The sequence below is a fragment of the Leptosomus discolor genome, unplaced genomic scaffold (assembly GCF_034619465.1).
Source record: "Leptosomus discolor isolate bLepDis1 unplaced genomic scaffold, bLepDis1.hap2 HAP2_SCAFFOLD_53, whole genome shotgun sequence".
NCBI classification, from domain to species: domain Eukaryota; kingdom Metazoa; phylum Chordata; class Aves; order Leptosomiformes; family Leptosomidae; genus Leptosomus; species Leptosomus discolor.
Genome location: NW_028237730.1, coordinates 890,801 through 910,658, shown reverse-complemented (window position 1 = coordinate 910,658; position 19,858 = coordinate 890,801). Strand labels below are relative to the sequence as shown.

Below are 19,858 nucleotides of genomic sequence, written 5' to 3'. Positions count from 1 at the left end.
GAGAAGATCCTACAGACAGCTCTGTGCTGTATTATCCAGCCACGTGGTAGTTAGTCTTGGAGAATGCTGGTTCTCCAGGGAAGCCCAATATGTGAGGTACCCACCAGCAGGATAGATGTTTGCATGTGGGTTTATGCTGTGTTTATCTGGGTGTTTGGGAGTTGTCCAGAACTGGCATTATTGTGACCATTTCTCAGAGAAATAAATCTCTGTTGAACATGGGTTCTTGATGCATCAGAGGGAAGGCAGCTTCTCTCAGCCTTTGTTCCACTCACGCTTTATCAGGGTCACTAAAAGTGGGCTGAAGTGAGATTTGTCAATCGTAAAAGGCTCAGGAGATGGATGACCACAAGGGATGTTACTTTTGAGAGTTGTTAAACTAGGAGGGAGGCTTCCAAGCCAGTCAAACCCTAGATTGGGGTGGCACCAAGGCTAAGTTTAAATGTTCTTCAGGTGGAGTTTTTCATTCAGTAAGGCCTGCAATTGGCTGGTAGGTGTTGGCTGTGCAGGTATATGGGGAAAATGACAGGCTTTCCAATTCAGGAAATTGCACTGGAGATTTAAAGCAATTGTTCATCCATATAGTTTGAACGCAGAGCTGCGGCTTTCAGCGATTGGATCAATTTTGAAATGCCACCCTCCCTCGTAAGATGTCCGAGACTTCAGCCAAGGCTTTGGCACTTTCCGCCTGTTTTCCCAGTCCCTGGTTTCTGCACCTTTACAGGAGAGAACCTAGAGAGCTACAGGAGCTCGCAAAAGAGGTGTCCTTAGCAGCAGTGGCGGAACTCAGTGTTAGGATTTTGAGAATTTAAATGCGGATTCTTAAGCCCACAGGGTTCCCTGGTATGCTGCAAATGAATTGTATCAGGATGGGGTTTAGCTTTTAGTCAGACAGCAGTGATCATTTCAGCAAGATGGGTTTGCGTTATTAAGCATTCAAAATCCAGTGTAAAGCTCCTAAAATACACAGTGTTGTCCACAAATATAGAACCATCTGGTTATGTCTGCACTGAATCACCAGGAAAACAAGTGAAGCCTTAAATCATTATGCCATGAAGAGCAGAGTTGATTTAACGATGAGTTTCATGCCCTTTTTTTCCTATCACAGTCCTAACATTCTTTTGTTTTTAATGTTAATCCTGGTTTTAACTCTGTGTTTTGGTAGAGAAGAAAATGATTGCATCTAGTGTAGAAGCTAGTGACTTGAATGGTAAGGTGTCAACCAAAATTTGTGAAAGTGATCTTACAGGTAGCATGGGAGCTTGGTCAAGATGTGTGAGGCTGCGGCTGTTCAGTATTCTAAATGCTCCTTCTTTCCACTTGACATCTACAGGGCACTCCAGAGCAGTGGGCCAGGCTGGTCCAGACCTCCAGCGTAACAAAACTGGAGCAGAAGAAGAACCGACAAGCTGTTCTAGCTGTTGTCAAATTCAGACTGGGTACAGGGTATACTTGTTTTGTGCGTTTTATGAGTTATTGTGGGATCCTTTGAGCAATGTGTTCGTGTTCCAGAGGAAGAGAATTTTTTGGGATGCTTTGTGACACAGCACATTTTTCAGGGCTGCTGTCATGATGTCACGGGAACGTTGGCCCAGAGGAGAAGGAAAGTGTCAGTGCCCAGAGCAGCCTTTGTAGCACGCTCCTTCCAGGAGGGTGTGACGAGAGTGCCCTTTTGTCCCCTTGGTTGGGCCCCGTCTGCAGACTTGTAGTGTAGCGCTGCAAAGGTGAAGGAGCAAGTCTGTGGTGTGCTCTTCAGTGTTCTTTTGCCTTTGGCCCGTTCCTTCTGGTTTTTGCTAGACAAAGTGTGGCTGATGACGGATCTAGCAGGTAAGCAGAGGGGTTTACTAGGTGCAGGATATCTGGCTTTTGTATTGATGTGTCCTTTTGCTGTTCCTTAATAACCTTAATAAAATACCATTAAGGTACCGATAGTGCAGAGGAGCCCACAAAGGTGGTGAGGGGGCTGGAGCACCTGCCCTGTGAGGACAGTCTGAGAGAGTTGGAGTTGTTCAGCCTGGAGAAGAGAAGGCTCCGGGGAGACCTTCTCGCGCCCTTCCAGTGCTTAAAGGGGGGCTACAGGCAAGGTGGGGAGGGACTCTTTGTCAGGGAGTGCCGTGATAGGACGAAGGGTAACGGTTTGAAACTGAACGAGGGGAGATTTCAATGCGATCTTGGGAAGAAATTCTTTCCTGGGAGGCTGGTGAGACACTGGAAGAGGTTGCCCAGAGAAGCTGTGGCTGCCCCCTCCCTGGCAGTGTTCAAGGCCAGGCTGGATGGGGCTGGGAGCAACCTGGTCTGGGGGAAGGTGTCCCTGCCCACAGCAGGGGGTTGGAACGAGATGGTCTTTAAGGTCCCTTCCAGCCCAAACCATTCTACGAAAAGAAGCTGCTTTAGCTCTTGGGCAGAGCAGAAGCATTGACTGTTAAAGAGCAATTTGCATTTTCTTCATCAAGTTTCTGTTTATTTTATTGGCTGGCAAAACCGGGCAAAACATAGACACCAGAAACTCTAGAAAAAGAGTAGCCTAGTATATTGTCCTGCTGTCTTGCTTGCTATGTAAAATAGCTGTGGCTGCTGGAGGGCTGTTGTGAAAGAGAAATGCTATCTGTTTGGATTTACTTGTTTTGTGGGGTTCCCCCCATCAGGCAGTTTTATAACGGCATCTGGTTAATTCTCCCTTGCACGTTGCAGGTGAAAGCGCCCATGGATACCCAGAAGCCCGTCCTTCGGTGAGTGTGAAAGGAACCTCTTCCTTCCATGGCGTTTCAGAACTGTGGAGCAGGCTCTGAGCTTTGCCTTTGGTGACAGAGTGCCAGCCTCGTAGGCTGAACGAAAATACCTTTTAGTGTCTATGCAGCGGCAGTAAAGGGGTCACTGGCTGTTCTCTAATTTTCTGTTCAAGAACTTTTAGACAGATGAAAGTCTGGTTCTGCAGACAGAAGATCGCTTGCTGTTCTTGGGCATGGTGGAATATATCATTCACAACAGTATTCAGTACTGTCTAATTAATCCATTTTAATTTTTAACAACTTAGTGTCGATTTCTGTTACTTGTTACGATTTCTCCTTAGTACAGATGGATGTGGAGCTGAATATAGATAAGGTTAGAACTGATACGTAAGTGACTGGAACCATTGCAAGAAAGTTTGAAATAATCCTCCACTCTAATGAATACTGGATTGCATAGCAATCCCAGAGATGTAGTCATGCCCTCCCCGTGAATATTGACCAACTTTAGTAGTGTTGATGTGAGTGGACTGAATAGCAAATGACTGAACGGGGATTTGGCCTTTATTTTCGAGTATCAAGCACCTTAATTTGAGGTTTGGGATTACACAGCAGAGAGCGTGTCTAACAAAATGAAAGTCATCTTTGAATAGTCACACTTCAGATTTTCAATTGATGCCACTTTCATCATCTTGCTAAAACACACCTTTAAAAGGATATTTGGGGTTCAGCAGAGCACCGTAAGCCTTCCCCATGGCTTTTCCCGTGGGTACGGGTGCATTGGCAGATGCTGTGGCAGTTTGCTCTAGCAGACGTAGGCAGTGGTGAGACAGTCCAGACGGGAGCTTTCAAAAGTTACCGACTCAGAGAATGCTGGTTGGATGTCACAGTGCAGGGAAAAGCAGACTCAAGTGTGGTGTGATTATCAAACCTCCCAAGTGCCAGAATGGGGACTGTCACTCACGCTGCTGTCTGTCTGTCCACAGAGCACAAAACCAGCCTCACAACCCCCACCAGCTCCCTCTGTTTCTGAAGGAGAGGATGAAGGTGATGAAGAAGAGGAAGAGGACAACAAACCTCCCCCTGTTATCGCCCCGTGGCCTGAACATACAAAACCAGGAAGTCCCAGCTTTGGTCAGCACTGCAGTGGGTGTCATTCAGAGCTACATGTTTCGGATCAGACAGCATTTGCCGTCCACGGATGAACGGGCTGGAGTCCTACCGTGACCCAGTGCTTCACCCACGTCACCGACACCAGGAAAGTGTGCCTTGAACTTTCCCATGTAGTCATGAGTTTCCTGTGATTCTGAGAGGGACCGTGTGTTCATCAGTATCAGATAAGAGGCAGCACTGTGTCTGTTAGTGCCAGCGGTGTCAACGTGAGCAGCTTTGTCCAAAGTGCCTGTATGGGCTCTCTGGCATCAGCGGAGAGAGCGGTCATCAGACACAGTCCACCCCCTTGCGGGATCCTTAGGAGAAAGTGTCCCCTGGAGGTAGCCGTCGCTCTCTGCAGGCTGTACAAGTAGGTAAATGAAGAGCTTAGGCTGCCCCCTTAGCTTTTCCATGGCTGCAGTTTGGTGAGGAGAATCCTGCACAGCTCTGCCTTGTGAAGAGAAGGGAGGTCTCTGAAGGACTGGAACGCAGTTCCTCGTGGCCACTCCCTACGGCTTGAAATCCTGATGAGAAGTCAGTTCCACCGTTGTGATCAGAAAAGGGAGATGCTTCCTGCTTCTGTTCAGACATTTGCGTAGCAGCTAAAGAGTCGTGTCGTTACCCGAGAAAACACACGAGCATCAAGGCACAAGGCTCTGGGGCCCTGGACAGACCTATTTCTGTATCCTTGCACCACAGTAAATTCATTGTTTGAGGCATCTTTTCAGAAAATCAATGAAAATTGAAAATGAAACTGACCATGAACTTGTGTAAAGCCAGCCTTTCACTTTTGTCTGTTGAGGTTGAGAAGGGGAGAGCAAACCCAAACATTTTAAGAGCCCTGGATGGGGCAGACAGCATCTTCCTAAGGGTTTGCATTTGAAACACGATCTCAGGGGCATCTCTGCAAGCTGCTTTTCTGACGCAAAATACTTTCTCGTCACAGACCTACACCCGCTCTGTAATTGAACCTGCGGCTGCACCAGCACCAGCTGAAGGAGCCACCACTTGCCAGCCTGAAAACTCAAATGCTTTGTACAGAGACACGGACCGGTGGCGAAAGAAACCCGAAATGAGCGATGAGGAGATCCTAGAGAAACTGAGTATGTGTTCTGTATTTCTTGTCTGATAAAGCAGCGTGTGCTCTACGCGTGTCTCGGGGTTACAGGTGCTCAGTGTTCATCCTCAGTTCAGTGTCGCAGCGTCCCGACTCCCTACACGAACTGTGACTGTGCTGAAGAGGAAGCGAGAGAGCGCTCTGGGTGTTCCTTGTGCCGCCGAGGGCAGCTGTGACGCGGTTGGATTTGCCTGAGCTGCCTTCTCCGCTGAAGGCAGAAGCAGAGATTGTTTCTGGTTGAGCAGAAGGCTGTGACCTCCTGACTGGCCTAGCGAACGCCTGTGTGCTAATGGCCAAATGGACCAGAAGATTTGGGTTCCTGAGTGATCTTTAGACTCCTGATTCTCGGCAGTCATTGGAGCCAAATATACTTTGCAGAAATCTGTTGGGCTGTTGGTTTGGGATTGTTTTGCTTTGTGGTTTTGTTGGGTTTGGTTTCTTTTTTAACCCATAGACAACCACAGCACTAAGCTGATTCTTTCAGCCTCAAGGAGCTCTCCTGCCCCAGATACTCCATTGGTGACATTTTTATGCCTGCTGTTACTACTACTGCTTCTACTAATAGATGGGAGTTCATTTTCATAAGAATTCTCTGTTTTTGTCAAAGAGAACTCCTTTGAAAGAACATCAGTTGACACTGTGGATAGAGAGGAGGAAGTGTTTTCAATGTGCCCCAACAGAAAAAAGAAAAAACTTTTATAACAATCCTTGTTTTATTTCTTAGCTTTATGCTTCTAAAGATGTACCCGAGACACATCTGCGTGGCACGATCAGGTAAAACTGCACTGCAGGCGTGTCTCAGGAGGCAGCCTGCAGCACATCCACCGTATATCCTTCCGATACGGGGCACTTTGTCATAGCTCATTCCCAGCCAGTTCATACCATTAGAATCCTGACCGTTGGCCCCAACCCCTGGCTAGGCCCTACTCTAGGAAAAGACACCAAGCCCTTTGTGATTCTGCAGTACAAGAGCTTAATCTGCTTCTTGCACTTCATAACGGCCAGTGCTGTGTTCTCAGATGGAAACTTGTTGGGTCCGTAGCACAGCCCAGTTTACTCTGTGTCTGCTGTTGACTGTTAGGACAGCAAGCGGATGGAGCTACACCTCCTCGTGTGTGATCTCAAAGCCAACACCATTCTGTCTGTAACGGGGACAACAGCTTGTAAAGGGGTGCAGTCTGGCTGTGGCTTCTTCACAGCGGCTGTCAGTGCTCGTCCTTGTGCTGTACCACCCTTTCTGTCGCACCTGCCCTGCCGCTGATGGCTGGTGTGACTGCAGAGGCTGAAGCCTTCCTCAGCTGGGAGATTTCAGCTGCTCCTGTAGAGTTCTCTGCACCCTTAGCAGGTTGACAGGACTCTCAAGAACTGAATCTCAGTGCCATGAGGGAGTATCCAAGGGCTCAGTTCAATAGCTTTAGCTGAGGGCACAATGAAGTAAATTCCAGAGCAGAGGGTTACTTGCAGTTATGCCAGCTTATAAAGGGAGGAATTAGAGCGTCTTCAACAGAGGCTAAATGTTTGAGGCAGGCTTTGCAAAACAGTGTTAGCAGGGGGTGTAGCCGGTGGTGGGGTTGCCCCGTCGTCTTGCCGTGCTGGCAGGCAGGATTCCTGGCTAGGCATCCAGTCAGATGCCCATGTGGATGCTGAAGCCCTCTTCTCCAGAGAAAACGCCTGGACAGGGGAGGGAGGTATTTGTTCCTACTTACAGTGAATGTTGCGTCACCCGGTTTTGCTTTGGATGCACAGGTGAACAAAGAAGCCTGTGTTTGTGTTGGTGATACAGGAATATTGCCAGATGGGTCAAACAAAATATGCTGTGAAACACTGGAATTCTTCCTCCTGAACTAAGATTCTTCAAGTATTTCAGTGATGTACGTTCCAAGTTAAACCTTGAGAAATCATTTGCATTGAGCCATCCCCTTCGTTGTTTGTATTTTATCTGGGAAACTACAGGACCAGAGAAAGCAGTATGTTTTTTTTCAGTTATTCCTTCAGATTAGAGTAGCAGAACTTGGCTCTTTCACTCGACACAAACACGGCACCCTAATGACTGCTTGCTCTCCTCGCCGTTCAGACCGCCTGCACCTCCGAGTGGGCCAGAAGCCGTCAGGCAGCGCACGCTTCCCTGTTGGCCTTCAGTGGCAGCTGAGCTGCACGGTGGCTGGTGGAGCCGGCCTGTCCCACGGCCTGTGCCGGCCGGGCTGGCCCTGCCTTCCCCTGCCGCAGCGCAGAGCTGCCGGGAGGCGGCAGCAGCCCACCTGGCCTGCCTGCTGACTCGCCTCCCCTGCACCCCTGAAATGATCAGCATCTCGGTTGTGCAGCTCTGGCTGACACCAGCGCCTGAGGAGTGTTGCTGCTGCTGTTGTCCAGCACGGCTGTGCTTGTTGGGGGAGGTCAGCGTGTGTGCAGTGTCGGGAGTGCGAGTCAAATGCTGGTCACGGATCCGGGTCACGCTGAGGACAAGCAGCGTGGTTCTTCAGATGGCACAAACAAGGTCTGCTGGGGGCCTTAGCCTGGTAATACGTGAGGAGGGTCATAGTTCTCAGAGCCCTGTAGTTCTTGGTTGTAACAGGAGACGCTGTTCTTTAAAAACATAACGGCATTCTTTTGGCAATCTGCTGAAACGTTGAGAAGATCCCCTCCTGGGAACACTCTGCAATATTCTTCCTGTCTGCAAGTGGCACCTGTTCATCAGAATGGATTCCAGAACCCAAGGGGCAGTTAACCTCCAGAAGTCTTAAACCTTCTGGGGAATCGCACAGACTATTTCTTGCTAAGAAGATGAAGGCTCTGTTGTTCCAGCTGTCCTTAGTGTTTCGAGACAACAAGCACTTGCACTGGTACTTGTTCTTTTCTGATCTGCGGCTCCTGTGAATGTTTCTCCAAGTTCTTGGTTTCCTGTCCAGGTGACTCTCCAGAGGACTGTAAAAATCAGTCTTCGTGGAGACTCTCTGTGCTGCGGAGCTGCCTGTATCGTTGTTGTCACCCAGCTGCCTACAAACGGCTCCCAACCCCAGACAGTGGGGCGGCATTTCTGATCTGCTGGAAGGGGGTGTCTCCATTTTTAATGTTGTTTCTTTCAGGGAGCACTGTGAGCGTGGCAGATCCTAAGCAGAAATACACTCGATTTGAACAAGTCGGGCAAGGGTAAGTCCAGTCACAGCTACTTACACAAAATCACGGGCCAGGTATTTTGCTGGTGTGATATCAAGCGTGAAGTCGGGCAAGCTCCAAACGTGTTCAGACCCTGGGCTTAGATTCTGCTGTCTCTCAGTACTGATCAGAATTGGTGCCTGTGGTCAGAAGGCGTCGTCAAAGAGCACTTGATGCTGGCAACGTCTTGGCTGCAGCGAGGGGCAGGACCTGGAAGATCTACTGTCCCTCAAGTTTGTGGCACCCGTTTGCTTGTTTTCTTAGGGGAAATCATTTTTGTGTGTCTCAAAATAATACGGCCACGCTAAAGAAAGGAGAAAAATCTTTATTGCCTGAAAGAGCAACTTAGAACCTGATAGCTGTCAGATAAATAACACTTCTCAAGAACATTTCTTTCCACTCTTTTGCTTTAAAAAAGTATTTAGTGATCAGGATTATATCTTTTCTGGCAGAGGTAGTGAAAACCAACCATTCAGTAATACATGCAGTGTCAACGCACTGTCCTTTCCTCAGATGGCTGGCACGTGTGTTCAGGGCTCTCAGAATGACTGCATGGTGTTGCCTGAGTTTTGCAGATAGATCCAAAGAAGAGATCTGAGAAGGCACAGCTAGACTGTGCTTGTGTTACATCCTCTGGGAAAAAACCACACACACCCCCGCAAGAAAAAAAAAAGAAAAAGGAAAAAAACTAAACCCCAACAGAGCAAAACTGGAGAAAAGGGGAAAAGAATGAAATCTATTATTTTCCAGTCTCTGTAGGCACCCTGCCCTTCAGTTTTGGACTGAAAGAATTTAGTATGAACTCTGGAGATTTGCACCAGCCCTTTTTCTTCCTCTTGGACCTAAGTTTTCACTTGGATAGCCTGCATGGCAGGGGGCTTCTGGGCTGCTGCGCTGTGCGCTGCTGGCTGAAGGAGTGGAGGAACCAAGGTGTTTTAGAAACACTACAGGCAGCAGAGAGCTCCTGTCAGGGCTTTCACTTCCAGGGTCTAAACCACTTCTCATGTCTCTGCTGCTCTTTTGTTTCTAGGGCATCTGGAACTGTCTATACAGCACTTGACATCAGCACGGGACAAGAGGTGGGTGTCAGCAGCCCCAGCAGATTTGGCAGGGGTTCAGCGCTTTCCCCCCTGGTGCGAACAGCGGATGGGCTTTCGGATCGCCAGGAGATCTTTACTGCAAAGACTTCCACATGGCTGGGGGCTTGTGGCCGGGGGTGGGGGCAGTGTCCGAACACTGGGCTCCCCCCTGGGCTGCACATTCACTGACGGACACCCACCCCTCATCCTGCCCAGCCGCACGCCCGACGTGCAGCCCCCCAGCGATGTCTCCCCACCCACGCACCATTCCGTGCCCCCCCAGCCGTATGCCCCCCAAGACCCCAACTACGCACCCCTCCATTCCCATTTACCCCCTCAGCCGTGCCCCCCCCATGCCCCTCACCCACTTTGGGCCGAGCTCTCCTGTGCTCCCCAGCCATGTCCCCCCACCCAGCCATGCCCCCCCCCCATTTTGGGCGATGCCCCCTGAGCCCCTCCAGCCATGCCCCTGCACCCCTGCTGGCCCCTCCCCCCGTGCTTTGCCCGCACCCCCGGGCTCCGCTCCCCTGCCCGCGCGCCCCCGACCCGGCCGTGGCCCCGCCCCCCGCCCCTCCCCATTGGCTCCCGCCGCGCCGCTCCCCTGTTAGTTTTCGAATATAAATAGGGGCGGCCGCGGGCGCGCGCCCCGCCCCCTCGCGCACCGGACGGCGGAGCATCGGCGCGGCCCCGCTCCGCTCCGCCGGGGCCGGGAACGGTCGCTCCAACGGGTGTAATTAACGCCTCCCTTCCTTTCCTGCACTCGCCATGGCGGCGCAGGGCGGCCCCGGTGGCCGTGGGCTAGCCGGAGTGGCCAGGAGGCGAGCGGGCATGTCGCCGGTCACCCCGCTGACGCTGGATACGGACAAGCTGGTGGGACTGGGAAGGTGAGTGGAGACAGGGCGGGGGGGGGGCTGCCCCGCACCGCACCGCACCCGCCTCCCCCCCACGCGTGAATGCTGCCGGCTCAGGGCAGTGCTGAGCGCGGAGGGGGGGGACACCACCCACCGCCCCACCCGAGGGGGGCACCCCGAGGGGTACCGGTGGGTCCCCACGGGCTGATCGCCGCCCCCGCCCTGCCCGCAGCCACTGGGACACCCCGAAGCGGCGGGTGGCGGGGCTGTCCTTGCAGAGGCGCCGGGCCAGCCCGTGCCGGGGGTCGGCAGCCTTGGGCTCCCCCCGCAGCTCCGTCTCCTCCAAGTCCTCGGACGCGGGTGAGCGATGGGTGCTGTTGCCACACCCGCCCCTGCCCCGATTCCCCTCCTCCCCTGGGCTGGGGGTGTGCAGGGGGAGCTGTGCCGAGGGGGTGGGCGTTGGGCAGGGGGTCACTGCATGCAGGGGTGGGGTTTGAGGGTAGGGAAGGGTCTTTCTGGGGGTGCACGTGGGAGCCGAGTCCCCCGCTCTGTCTCAGCTCCTGGCCATGCTCTGAGTCAAACTGGGATTTTAAACGGGGATTTCCTCCCCAGCGCTTCCTTCCCTGTGCTGGATGATGGGTGGGAGCCCCCCCACCCGCCCAGGCCTGCACCCCGGGGGGGGGCTCGGCTATGGACCACCCCAGTGGGGGTCCCTGGGCAGGGTGATGTGGGACATGTTGGCCAGGATGGGTGGTTCCAGGGTCGTCCCTTTGCTATGCTGGGGGACGGGAGAAGCTTTGGGTGAGGGTCCCGCCTGAGCACACAGCAGATCCCACCCTGTGGCCCCCTCCCCAGCACTAGAAGGGAACACAGCTGGGGTGGGGGGGGCTCCCCTGCACCTTGCCAGCGCCCCACAGGAGCGGGGGGGGACCTGTGCTGGATCAGGGTCCCGGGGGCACGGCGTGCCTCCCACCCGCCTCCCCCGGTGCTATCCCTGCCCCTTGTTCCCGCAGGAGTGGGGCTGGACTCCCCCACGCAGGAGGACCCCGCGGCACTGGAGGAAGTGTGAGTGTCCCTCGCCCCGGGTCCCCCCACTCCGGGAGGTCTCCACCCTTGCCCACTGTGTCCCCCCTGCTCACCCTCCCCAGGCTGCCTGCAGTGCCCACGCTCGGCCTGTCCCAGCCTTGCTGGGGGGCTGTGCTTCCAGCTGTTCCCTCCACCCCAAAATTGATTTTTGGTGGGGGGTGGTGTGAGAAACCACCTCTAGTGGGGGTGTCGGTGCTGGTGCTCGGCCCAGCCCTGCTGCAGGCAGGGGTCTGGCAGCGGGTGCAGGCAGGAAGCCTCTGCGGTGCTGCCGTGCCAAGTCCTCCTCTGGCAGGGACGGCTGGCAGACGGCTCGCTGCCTCACCACGCAGTGGGGTGAGGGTGCTGAGCACCTCCCTGGGCTCCCAGCACCCCCGCCTCAGCCTCCTTGGGGTGCTGCTGCCCAGGCCTGGCAGATTTGGGGTGCAGGGATCAGCTGAGAGCCGAGCTCTGCAGGGCTGAGGGGCTCTGGGTGCCACGCCGGTGCCACACTAATGTCTTCGCCCACTCTCGGGGCCGTTGGCAGAGCCCCTCTCTGGCAGATGTTGGTGACTGAGTAACTGGGGGCAGATGGTGATGCTGGGGCAGCCTTGGGGCTGGGTGGGCTGGGCTGCAGGGGACACGCCAGTGCCCCCTTCGTCCTGTCGCAGTGTGCAGCTGCATGGCCATATGGCCGACGACCAGCATCCCCAGCATCTCCGCTGCCGGATTTACATACAGGTGGAGAGCGGGCGCCACTGCCACCAGCTACATCTGGGCCCCGAGTGGGGTCAGCAGGGTGCCCTGGACAACCTCAGCGTGCTGCTTAACCCCCCAGCCCAGATTGGGGTCCCCCCGTCTGAAACCAGTGATTTCCAGATGGGGTTTTAACCCTTTGTGGGGCTGAAAGCCGCTCAGCTGCTCTCCCCTTGGGGGGGGCTGATGACCCCTGCGTGGGGTGGGGTCCCTGTAAGGGCTGCGGCTGCCCATCCCCGGGGCTCCTGGGCTGCTCAGGCTGGGGCACGGGGTGCCATCCCCCCTAACCCTGGCTCCTCTCTTCCCGCAGCTTTGAGACAGCCATCCTAGAATCCAGGAGAGCTCTCAAAGAGTAAGTGAAGGGGCTCTGTCCCTGTGCCCAGACCCGAAAGCCAGGCTGTCTGTCTGCCCTTCCCTGGGGTTTGGATCAAGCTGTCGGTGTTGCTCAGTGGCTGGAGGAATTGGTGCCCTGGGGTCCTGTCCGGGGAGGTCTCACCCCACTGTGGGGACCCAGGGGACAAGGGGGTCCATGCCAGCTTCGGGGCGGTGGGGGGGGTGGGATGCTGCTGGTCCAGGGCATCTTCTCTCCTCATTCAATCCTTTTCTTTTTGCAGCAATAAGCTCCTTATCTGGAGGATCCACTCACTGCCGGTAAGTCCCGGGGGCTCTGCAGGGCTGAGCTGAGGGCGGCTGGATCCTGCTGTGCCCCTGGCTGAGCTGGGAGGAGGAGGAGGAGAAGGAGGAGGATGGAGCTGGGGAGCGCAGGGGCTGTGCAGCACCTCTCACCCTTCCCAACCCGCCCTGCAGCCACAGCTCCTGGGGGCCAGCCCGGTCCTGAAGAACATCACCCACTGCCGGGAGTTCAACAGCCACGGGGCCAGGGAGCAGAGGGGCCCAAGGAAGCCTGAGGACAAGGTGAGGGGGGGCAGCAAGGCTGGGGAGAGGGAGGCAGGACCGGGGAAGGGGCAGGGGGAAGCCGTGCCCACCCCCCCCTCCCCCACTGCTGCAGGAGGGGTTTGTCTTCAAGAAGCTGCAGAGGCCAAGTCAGCGCAGCCGGCTGCCCGCCGGCGATGGGGCTGCGGGGAGGGACCCCCTCAGCCAGAGACTCGGCTCTGCACCCGGCCTGCTGGTGAGAGGGGCTGGGGGTGCTGAGAGGGGGGCACCGGGGGTGGGTGGTCCTGCTGCAGGGGCTGCTGAGCCGGGACCTGCTGCTCCAGCCTCCCTGTTTGCACTGGAGACCTGTGGGTGTGGGAGCTGGGGGGATTGGGGTCACTGTGTCTGCAAACAGGGCTGGTGTGGGGCTGGCCCCACTCCTGAGCCATGGGCTGTGTCGTGTCCCCTCCCCAGTTCGACACCCCTAAGAAGGAAAACGCCGTCCAGGGCGAGAGCCCCATCATCCTGCGCCGGTGCTCCTTAACCTCCTCCATGTCTGAAGAGGAAGATGATGGCTTCGTGGAGATCCTGGATGAGGAGGAGATGAAGGTAGGGAGGGCTCCTCCATCTGGACAGCTGGATGTACCCTGGCCAGGGGCTCCGTCCCTGCCCAGGGGGATGCGAAGCAGCAGTGGGACTCGTTCCCTTCACGCTCTCCTCTGTCTCGCCCCGTGGCCCCCCCGGGTGCCCCCCCGGCAGAGCAATGCTGACGTGCCGCAGGGGATGGAGAACCTGCTGACCGCGCCGCTGGTGAGGAAGGAGGAGGCCGAGCCGGTACATTGGGTGTCTCGGGGGGTGGATAGGGCCCCAGGCTCCCCCTTCCTTGGGTCTCCAAGGTGGGGTCTGAGGGTGAGGGTCACTGGTTGGTGAGCAGCACTCACCCCAGGGCTGTGGGCTTGTCCTGGGTGGTGTGCAGCCACTAGAGAGGGACCCTTTTCCCTTTGTTCTCGTGGTGCTGGGGAGGGTGTATGTGGGGGGAATGCCGGACCCTTGGGCAGCGACATGGGCTCTCTCCCCACACAGTGTCCGGTGAAGCACGGCAAGTGCCGGCAGCTCTTCCACTCGCCCTCGATGCCCAGCAGCGTCACCAGGCCCATCCTGAAGCGGATAGACCGACCCCAGGACCGGGACACCCCCGTCAAGACCAAGCGACGGAGGAGCGTGGCCGGTAGCCCTGGCGAGGAGGCGGCAGCGGCGGAGCCGGTGGGTGATGGGGAATCCTCGGGGTGAGGCGTCCTTGCCCATCCCGGGTGGGACTGCCCGGTGCCACGGCTCTGCCGGCGCCCTCGCTAACGCCGAGGGGGGTGTCCTGGTTCATGTCCCCGCAGAAAGCGCGGCTGCTGTGCTCCAGGTCCTTCTGCCACGAGGAGATGGAGAACCTGCTGGCCAACGACCACCGGGAGCTCATCGGGGACTTCTCCAAGGTAGGGCTGCTGGGGGTGCTGCAGGCTTGGGGATGCCGCCTGCCCCCCTCTCCTGAAACAAAGGGGGACCATCAGTGGAGCCCTGCGCTGGTGCCAGAGCCCCAATACAGCTGGTGGCCCTTGTTTGGGACCAAGGGGACTTGGGGCTGAGACTTTCCAGCCTGAAGAGCCTGACCCGCTGCTCTTCCAGTGCCACAGCGCCGTCCCTCTTGGGAGGGAGCAAACGTCGCAGGCGGGGGGTCTTCTGGGCTGGGGGGAGCGGGTGGCAGCCAGGACGTCTCCCTGGGGACAGATCCTGACCCAGCACCCGCCTCTCCTCCAGCCTTACCTTCTGCAGATGGTAGAGGGGAAGCACCCGGACCTGAAGTACATTTCCCCCGAAATGGTAAGGGAGCAGCGACCTCTTCCCCAAAAATACACCCCCACAGGGCTGTCTCCCTGCCCGCCCCCCCCCGCCCCCCCCTCGGTGACGGGCTCCCCCCACAGATGGTGGCAGTGCTGACGGGGCAGTTCAGCAGCCTCATCGAGAGCTGCGTGATTGTGGACTGCAGGTACCCCTACGAGTACGAAGGAGGCCACATCAAGGTCAGAACCGCTGCTGCGCCCCTCGGGGCTGGGGACAGGGTGGTCATGGGTGGGGGAGACACAAACCTGTCAAACCTCAGAGGGGCTGATGCCCCCCCCAAAAGGTGCTGAACCCCCTGGAGGGGTTGAGAGCCTCCCCAAAGGTGCTGAGCACCCCCGGAGGTGCTGAGCCCCAGCTGGAAGGAGGAGGGGGGTGAAGGCATTCCCAGCAGATGGGGCAGAAGGGGGGCAGGGTATGAAGGCCCCCCCCCCGCCCCGAGATGAAATGGGAGGATGGGGGGGCTGAAAGGGGCCCCTCTCCCTCGCCAGGGCGCCGTCAACCTGCCGCTGGAGCAGGACGTGGAGGAGTTCCTGCTGAAGAAGCCCATCGTGCCCTTCGACGCCAGCAAGAGGGTGATCGTCATCTTCCACTGCGAGTTCTCCTCCGAGAGGGGGCCCAGGATGTGAGTTTGGGGGGGTTGGGGGAGGTGGGGTGGGCGCTGGGTTCTGCCGGACCCCCTGGACATGGCAGGATCCTATCTGGGTGCCAATCCTGTCCCCTGTCCCGCAGGTGCCGGTTCATCAGGGAGAAGGACCGAGCCTGTAACGAGTACCCCCACCTCCACTACCCCGAGCTCTATGTCCTGAAGGGGGGGTACCGGGAGTTCTTCCCCCAGTACCAGGTAAGCCCCCCTACCTTTCACCCCCTGTGTGGGAGGGGGGGCGGTCCCTGGCAGGAGGGTGAGAGTGCTGGGTGGGGGGAAATCACCCTCTCCGCTCCCCAAAACCCTGCCCTGTGAGGGGAAAGGGTCTGGCTCTGAGCATCCTCCATGAGGGTGGTACCTCCAGGGGAAGGGGGTTGTGCTGGGGGTCCTGGGGGGTGCTGGGTTTGCCCCAGGGGGTGGGGAGGGGGGCCTGCGGGTGCTGACAGAGCTGTGGGTGCCCAGATGCACTGCGAGCCCCAGGACTACCGGCCGATGGACCACGAGGACTTCAAGGAGGACCTGCGCAAGTTCCGCCAGAAGAGCCGCAGCGGGGCGGGCGAGCGCAGCAAGCGGGAGCTCTACAGCCGCCTCAAGAACTTCTGAGGGACCCCCGCAGCCCCCTGCCCACCCCCTACCCGGGGCTGCCGGTGCTCACCATCGCCCAGCCCAAAACCTGGTCGCCACCCTGCCCCCACTCACACACAGCCCTCCCAGCTCTGTGCTCGGTGCCCTGCCCAGCATCGCCCCCCTCAGCAGCGCGGGGCAGGGGGCCATGGTTGTGGGGTTTTACCCCTTTTTTACCCTAAAAGGTGTTTAGTTTTTACCCGAAATGGTGGCTGGGGGCTGTAGCATGTGGGTGGGGAATGCCTAGGGGGGCTCAATCCCTGCCAGGTTCAAACTTCCTCTGGGAGTGGGGGTCAGGCTACCTCCCCTCCCCAGCATCAGGGATGGGGCTCGGGGGCTGTGGGGCAGCCCCCCAAGCCAGTGCCCCCCTTCCCCTTGCACCCTGGGCTGGGTGGGGGGTGGCTTTGCCAGCTTTGGGAAAGCCACGGGGCTGCAGCACGTCCCCCCCACCACCCCCCCGAGCCCTGGGGGGTGCCATGGAGCTGGGCAGACCCTCTCTGGGAGGCTGGGTGTCCCCGTGGAAGGTGGGGACCCCCGTCCCTGAGGGCTGCGACCCCCCGTCAGCAAAGTTCAATTGGCAGAACTGTTACAGAAAAGCGCTTAAACCTCCTTTGCAGCCAGGGGGTGCTGCAGGGGGTGGGGCTGGGGGGTGCCCCTTGTACCGGTCACTGACTATTTGGGGAGTTCCTTCTTCTTCTGTTTTGCCACCCTGTTGGTTAACTTTAGGGGGGCAGGAGGGGCTTCACCCCCACCCCAAAGTGGCTGCTGCCAAAGCACCACATGCTGGGGAGGGGGGAATGGCCCCTGTGCCCCCATGTCTTGTCTGTTTTTATTGTTTTTTTTAACATTTCTGTTTAATAACTCTGTGAGGAGGGAAAGCCTTTGCTCTGGTCTGTGACTGCGCTGCGAATCTGAGGGGGGTCAGGGGTCCCCCCCCTGCTTTGAGGGTGGGGTTGGGGCACTTGGGGGAACGGGAGAGCTGTTTAAAGGTGTGATGGCTGCCCTGTGGGGCTGGGGTCACAGCTAGACCAACCCCCTCAGGGCTGTGTGTGGGGCAGGAGGAGGGGTGGGGATGGTGGGGTGACCGTGGGGTCCCACAACTGGGACAGTGGTGTGTGGTGGGGGGGCACCCCCAGCTCGGTTGTTGTGCCCCTCATGCTCGCCCTGCCACCTGCTGCCCCCCCCCCCCCCCCCCCCAGGGTGATCCTGTGTCCCCAGGCCCTGTCACACACACCACCACCACCCCCCACCCCCGGGGTGATCCTGTGTCCCCCAGGCCTGTGACACCCTGACGTGCGGAAAAGACTTTACAACCCGAAAGGTTACACAGTAGGTGTGTTTATTGCGCGCAGATGCACGGGGGATCGCTCCACCACAAACGTGCATCCCCACTGTGGCCGCTTCTCCAGTATTTACCCAGTTAAAACATCACCTATTTCAAAACGCCTAGACATATTCATGACCTGTCCCCAAAAAGGCCATTCCTTCCTGTCACTCTATTTCCATAATCTCCGCCTCGGGCTCCTCCTCGGGGCGCTTGCGCAGTTCCTCCTGGTGGTCCTGGGCAGGGGTCTTCAGGGATGAAGGCCATAGGTCTTCCTCGCTGTGTACTCCTCGCCTCTCCCCTGGAATCTCTAATTTGGCTGAGCTTGCAGTCCCAGACCGGTTTCAGCCTGGTCTGTCCCTGTGTGCACATCTGGCTATCTCCTCTTTGTTCTTGTTTAGAGATGGATGTTAGCGAGCCCTCCTTAGCCCTTAGCTCCTCCTGCCTTTGACGCCTTTGAGCCATGAATTAGGTCCTTGTTTCTGTTTTTTCTGTTTCCCTTATCAGCTTCTTTCTCAAGCAATTTGCAGGGGGTAGTGACTAATTGCCTACTTGCATGCACGTTAGGTCTGGGAAGCAAGTTTTAATAGTTTTAGCTTTGTTTTTCTATGTAGCTCCCTATTAATATTTTTGATATATCTTGGGTTATAAAATATATTTTCTATATGGCCCCCTACCAATTCCCCCCTTTTCTATTGAGTTAAGTGAATTCTTTTACTTGGCTATTCTGGTTGGTATAATGCTTCGTACATTGAAGTTATTCTTCTAACTACATGTCAAACCCACATATATAGGGTCCCTACTAGAAATAATAAAATAGCGGTAGCTATCAACAACACTACTATTGGATGCATTAGGACATTGAAAAAGTCCGGTGTCTGAAGGTGACCACCCCAAAAGTGTATCCCACCATTTGTGTTCTCCGTCCTTTTTGACCCTTTTCAAGACCCTACTTACCTCATTTGCCTCATGATGAACAGTTATTAGAGTTTCCTGTCCATTATTCTTGGCTTCCTCTAATATCCGCATTAAGTCTGGGTGTTTCAACAATCTTTTTCTCACTGCTAAGTCTATCCCTATAGTTGTGGGTTCTAGTTCAGAAATCAACGTATAGTTTGATCTCGGGATTTGATGAGAAACCACAGGAGCAAAGTAGCTAAAGTCACATCCTGTGATGGTGGTAAAATTACAAATACAGAAATTCGAGTGAATCCTGTTGTCTATTTCTACTCCTCCTACAGACACAAAGCAACATGTTGTTCTTAAACAAGCACAACCTTTTCCTGCATAGACGACAACCGGTTTTGGACTGGCATTCGGGCGAATTTCAAGGTGACAGACCTTTTGGTTGGTATCCAGCAAATGTCTTGTGCACTCATGGTATTGCTTTCGCAGAGAAATCCCTGTTGCTCTCGTACAAGGCAGGATTCTAAGTCAACTGTTTGCCGTTTGTTCTCTGTCTTTCGGGCCCATGTCCTATGTTCCAAAGGATAAAGCAAATTTTGACCGTGATTTATTCCCATGGCTATTATGGGATGTATTACAGTCACTGATGCATTGTGGATAGTTAACACGAGGGCAGTGACTGTGTGTGTGGTGGGGTTATAGGTAAAGTTTACCACTTCCCAGCAGGACTGGAGCCCTCTTTCCGTATCGGTGGCACTATCCCAGACTATCTTTCGTATCTCCGTGGGGAAGACCCCTTCCTCTCCTTCCCTTACAATAGGTGCAGTTATTGATTGCATCCACAGCTGGGCCTGGATACAGCTCAGGGCCAATGAGATATTCCCTTGGAGCCCTCCAATTGCAGCTATAATGATATTATGATCCCTTATGTTTGTCCGTTCCCAGTCGGGTAGAACTTCCGACACCAACCATTGGTGAGCTCCTAGAGCTAATAGGGAGGATTGTGATGGCTGTTGTAATTTGGACAGATCAGCGGTAGAGGCAGCTAATTTGTTCATTATCACTTCTGAATCTGTGGTATTTAGAACCCCAAGTCCTGTCCCTAACACCCCAGCTACATCCCTCGGTATTCGCCTTTGAAAAATACCCGTTCTCCTGCGTAGCCAAGTGGTCCACCCTTCATAGGAAGTCCGTAAGAAAGGGGAACACAATGGTTATATTTCTGAAACCTTAATTTGCATCATCAGTTCCACCCTTTTTAGAGACCACTCTGGGTTAAATAATACTTGTAGCTGACCTGTATGTCTGATGACATACGGACCAATCTCATAAATCTTAGATTCAAGTTTAGTTTGGGTTCGGACTGTTTGAGTGCTAGTATCAGCTGTATAGGTTGTGCAGGGCCCCGCTGTCGTAGACGGTACAGCATCTATCTTCAATTTCAATGGTAATCCTATTTCACCACGTGCCCAGACCCAGGTTACAAAGACAGGTTGTGTTAGAGTAAAATTATGCCAACAATCCAAGATACTGCATGGCTTTCTATTTGTTGTGTTTGTTATTATATTGGATACAGCTATCTGGTTTGCCCTTTTGTAGGAAGTTCCGTTAATTCCTCGGCATCCTACGCTTATGTTTTGACCCAGCATTCCCTGCAGTTGAGGCATCATTCTCTGAAGGTCTGTGCTCCAATAATTTTTGG

General features: G+C 55.4%; 1 protein-coding gene across 1 annotated transcript in view; it reads left to right on the top strand.

Annotated features, from left to right (window-relative positions):
* Positions 1-19,858, top strand: part of LOC147413167 (serine/threonine-protein kinase PAK 3-like) — an 89,076-nt gene that overhangs the window by 8,803 nt on the left and 60,415 nt on the right. Inside the window, exons 4-16 of the mRNA XM_086480586.1 lie at positions 725-791; positions 1,334-1,439; positions 1,596-1,622; positions 2,429-2,452; positions 2,692-2,729; positions 3,713-3,840; positions 4,821-4,981; positions 8,079-8,142; positions 9,179-9,230; positions 13,244-13,323; positions 13,444-13,603; positions 13,853-13,990; positions 14,200-14,253. Of these exons, the coding sequence (XP_086336712.1) occupies positions 725-791; positions 1,334-1,439; positions 1,596-1,622; positions 2,429-2,452; positions 2,692-2,729; positions 3,713-3,840; positions 4,821-4,981; positions 8,079-8,142; positions 9,179-9,230; positions 13,244-13,323; positions 13,444-13,603; positions 13,853-13,990; positions 14,200-14,253 (1,099 nt within the window). The remainder of the gene's footprint in view (positions 1-724; positions 792-1,333; positions 1,440-1,595; positions 1,623-2,428; positions 2,453-2,691; positions 2,730-3,712; positions 3,841-4,820; positions 4,982-8,078; positions 8,143-9,178; positions 9,231-13,243; positions 13,324-13,443; positions 13,604-13,852; positions 13,991-14,199; positions 14,254-19,858) is intronic.